At 32.6% G+C, this 4,285-nt stretch overlaps 1 protein-coding gene across 1 annotated transcript; it reads left to right on the forward strand.

Annotated features, from left to right (window-relative positions):
* Positions 1-858: 858 nt before the first annotated feature.
* Positions 859-3,284, forward strand: LOC119600996. The gene is made up of 2 exons (XM_037951607.1): positions 859-2,787; positions 2,896-3,284. The coding sequence occupies exons 1-2, from the start codon at positions 922-924 to the stop codon at positions 3,196-3,198; spliced, it is 2,169 nt and encodes a 722-aa protein (XP_037807535.1). The 5' UTR covers positions 859-921; the 3' UTR covers positions 3,199-3,284.
* The last annotated feature ends 1,001 nt before the right edge of the window (positions 3,285-4,285 follow it).

Raw genomic sequence — 4,285 nt, forward strand, 5'->3', positions numbered from 1 at the left:
ACAAGTTGAAATTGAGAAACTAATAAATGAAAATGAGAAATTTAAAATTTGTATGAAAATATTTTTCTTATAAAATGTTTAAATAGGATATGGATTTAAAATAATATAAATTTCAATACAAAATTAGGCTTTCTTAATATCATTTTGTATTTTGTCAATTTCAATTCGTATTATCTCAATATTAATTTCGACTTCTCAATATCAATTGGTTTTTTCTCAATATTAAGTTGAAAATTCAAATTTCAATTTGTTTTTTCTTCATATCAATTTTGATTCCTAAATTTAATTTGGTATGTCTCAATATTAAATTGGATTTCTAAAATTCATTTTGGTGTTTCACAATATAACTTTGGATTTTCTCAAATTAAACTTGAAATGGTGTAGATTAAAGACTAGATTATAGACTAGATTAAAGACTAGACTATGTACTAGACTACACGCTACACTACATACTGCTACGGACTGAATACTATGTGAACTACTTATCAAAAGTTTATTACTTTAAAAAGGTACGGAATGAAAAAGTACTGAAATTTCCATGCCTGGTATGTACCCAAAAACAAATATTCAATTGTTACGCACGATACCTAAAGTAAAAACAAAACAAAAAGAACGCAACTCGATTAGCAACCAAGTCTATTTTGAAAAAAAATTTAATTTCATAAGAATGTGTTTGTGCAAAAAAACCAGTTCTTTGAATTTGCAACAACACAAGCAAAGAGAGAGAGAAATAGAGTTTTCGAGTCATAAATTCTCTATACTACTACAACGAATAAGACCAGAAAGAAAAAAACACTCAAACGACACGAGAGCACAAGAGGGTTGGACGACATTGCATTTAGTACTCGTTGAGTCTTTGTTGAGAACGTAGCGTGTGTGTATTTTAAATTATATTTGTTTTGTTTATAATTCGTTTGCAGAATGGTGCTCAATCCCAGATGTGAGATATGGAATTATTTTGATAATATCGTTGAAGAAGGGGTTGCAGTGTGTAAATTGTGTAAACAGCGCTTGAAAAACGAACGAAGCTACAGTTTGAGGAAACACATCAATAAACTGCACAATCCCAACAGTGAGATATGGAAACATTTTGATAATGTTGTGGATGAATGTGTGGCGGTATGTAAAATATGCCAGAAACGGGTACGTAACAACCGGCACTTTAACTTAATACTGCATCTAAAACAACACGATATCATTGTGGACATTGTCGACAAGGGAAATGAAACATCGTCGTCGAAAAAAATCAATATTAATTCTAAGTCAAGCAATAGGCCTCAGCAAGTTGAAAAGATCAAAGGTAATTTATATATTGAAATGGGAGAGAAAAAATTAGTGTCTGCCGTTATGGGTCTTATGGTGGAGGAAGACTTAGGCCCCCAGATATTTGGTTCGAAAAATATGCAGGCCCTTTTAAGTCCGGTATGCAGTGCCATATCGAAACAGCAAGTTACAAGATTTAATGTGGATGAAATCCAAAGCAAGAAAGTTCTTTCCACTGTGGCCAATCATATACGCAACGAGTTCTGTAATGATTTGTACTGGCGTCTATTGTCTCTTAAAATCGACATGGACGTGAATGCTCCAGTTAAGTCATTTTGTCTAAGTGTGCAATTTATACATGAAATGCAATTGGAAAATCGTAATCTGAGCGTAATAACTCTAGCCGACAAGGAACAGCTAACGGCTCAACATATTAAACCCCTTCTGCAACAGTTCAATATTGATACTAATCAAATTGTTAGTGCCTGTTGGGACAATACCAAGGAAAACTATAACCTATCAGTATCCAACTCGGAATATTTAACAGAAATAGACAATTTCGAAAGAAATCCTGGAATAAACTTGGGCGATATAAAGGTGGAACGTTATATTGGTGTAATTGCCCAACTCTGTGTTATGGATGTTCTCAAAAACCCCAATATATTTAAACTGTTTCTGGAATGTCGTAATTTGACCAAAAGTATTAATGACGAAGCAAATATATTCTATGTATTATTTAAAGAAAACAATTTGAATATACCTCAATTGGATTCACCCTGGAAATGGGGTTCAACTTACAGCATGTTAAACGATTTGAGAGAAGCTCGCTCTGTATTGGAAAATATAACTTGCGATCAACTCGATCAGGAAGATCAATTTGATCTTAATGATAATCTATTGGACTTTATTGAGGCCTTTTGTAAATCATTAAGCTATGTGCAAAAAGCTCTGCTAAAATTTTACAATGAAGAAATGCTTTTTGGAGATTTTTATATACAATGGTTAAAGTGTAAGCTTTTAACGCAAAAGCTTCTCAAAGCTCAGGCCAAACAAGGCAATCATTTGGAACTGATTTTATCGGAACTTGTAAAATGTATTGAAAACCGATCAAATGAGCTTTTAAATCAAGATCCTTTTAAGGCCTGCTTATATTTGGATCCACGTTTACAGCATACTTTAAATTTGCCCGAAAAAATGTTTGCCATAGAGTATCTAAAACAATTATGGGATCGCTCGAAAATATACAATGCTGAACTTGTGGATCCAGTCGCAGAAAGTAAAAATCATATGACTTTGCCTGAACAACAGCCTGACGAAGATGATGAAGATGCCTGCCTTAATGAATTTCTATGTCAGGGAATTCAAGATGCCGAAACCTCAGGGATTTATAAAAAACTTGAAGAATTAAAATTACCATTTCTAAATGCCAATACGGACATATTATCGTTTTGGAAAGATCAGAAAGTGTCTGAACCGCAGCTTTATACTTTAAGTACGGTATGCTTTGCAATGCCTGCCACCCAGGTAAGTTTATGATCGGTTCTATATGTTATCGTTTGAAAATATACTACAACAATTCTATAGTTTTATTAATAAACTTTTCCATTTCACTTTTTTGTTTCTTTCTAACAGATTTACAATAAAATTCGTTATTCTCAACACGATCTTTCCAATGAGACTTCGTATGTGAAAGGAAATCTTGGTTTTATTCGCTTAAATGAACCTCTTTTAGACAATGCCATACAGACGTTGGGTCTATTTAGAGACGATGATTCATCGGATAATGAACAATCAGATGTATCTGAGGATAACAGTGAAAGTTTATTCACTACGGACCCTATAACAGTTTGTCTTCCAACCACCTCAGCTCACGCCATGGGTATTCTAGGAGATATAATCATTAAATCCGAAATCGAGGACGTGAATATTGATTAGTTTTTTTTTAAGAAGTCATTTGTTTTGAGTTACTGTTACAGTAACATTAAATGGTATTAATGAAGTTAATATGTATAACATTTTAATTAAAATAAATGTTTAAATAATGAAATAACGTGTTTTCTGAAAGAGGCTTTATGGGGGCTAGGGGGAAAATGTGGACCGATAATTATAAGATTTGGTGAATACAATACGCTTACATGAAATGTATTTATATTGAATTTCATCGCGACATTTTTAAGCGATTTAAGAACATTTAACTCATTTTCTGAAGGGGTTCTTTGTATGAGGACTAGGGTCAAGTAAGGCCCTATCATTACAAAATTAGGCAGGGTTATCAAGACAAGTATAAAACTTAGTTGGGACGCTTTTTGTCGAGATACGAGTTATTAAAAGTTATTATGAGCTCAAATGCATTATTCGGGAGGTTCAGTTGTATGGGGGCTTAGTAAAATAAAGGACCGATATTAACCATTTTCAAAAAGCTTCGTCACTGGAAGTCAATAGATGATCATGTACAAAATTTCATTGAATTATCTTCGAAATTGCGACCTGTAGTTTCAGTGCAAGGGTTACATGGACGGACGGACATAGCTAAATCTACTCAGAAAATGATTTTAAGCCGATATGTTAAAACTACTTAAAGATTTCGTAATAAAATAACACATAATTAGGATTTTTGTACATTTTTACAATTCATTCCGAAATTTTCATCTCCCATATAAGGTCCACTTTTAAAAATCAATACCCCCCATACACGGTCCACACTGACAGAAAGAGATATCTCTATAAAATTCGATTGATTTTTAATTTCTTTCGAATGTTTTCAAATTGTACTAGAAACAGTTAAAAATGTCTTTTTGAAATTGAAATATTTTATTGAATTTTGTCTGTTTCTGGTTGTCCTGGTTAATAGTGTAACAGGTTTGAGCAGCTGTAATCCTATGGTATTAGTCTACTTTAAATCTACGTGTTAATTTTTACAAATTGTAATAAAAATGTTATGGTAGATATGTCCAATCCGAATAAAATATCGCAGAATGATTTATCGATACACAAAATATACTATAACGGATTTTGTTCATAT

This window comes from Lucilia sericata, unplaced genomic scaffold (genome assembly GCF_015586225.1).
Source record: "Lucilia sericata isolate MDLA Ls3-8-SP2 unplaced genomic scaffold, ASM1558622v1 Contig000133F_arrow, whole genome shotgun sequence".
Classification (NCBI taxonomy): Eukaryota; Metazoa; Arthropoda; class Insecta; order Diptera; family Calliphoridae; genus Lucilia; species Lucilia sericata.

Coding starts and splice junctions, on each gene's coding strand:
- LOC119600996 (XM_037951607.1), top strand. CDS start 922: ATGGTGCTCAATCCCAGATGTGAGATATGGAATTATTTTGATAATATC. Junction 2,788..2,895: donor TTGCAATGCCTGCCACCCAG/GTAAGTTTATGA, acceptor TCTTTCTAACAG/ATTTACAATAAAATTCGTTA.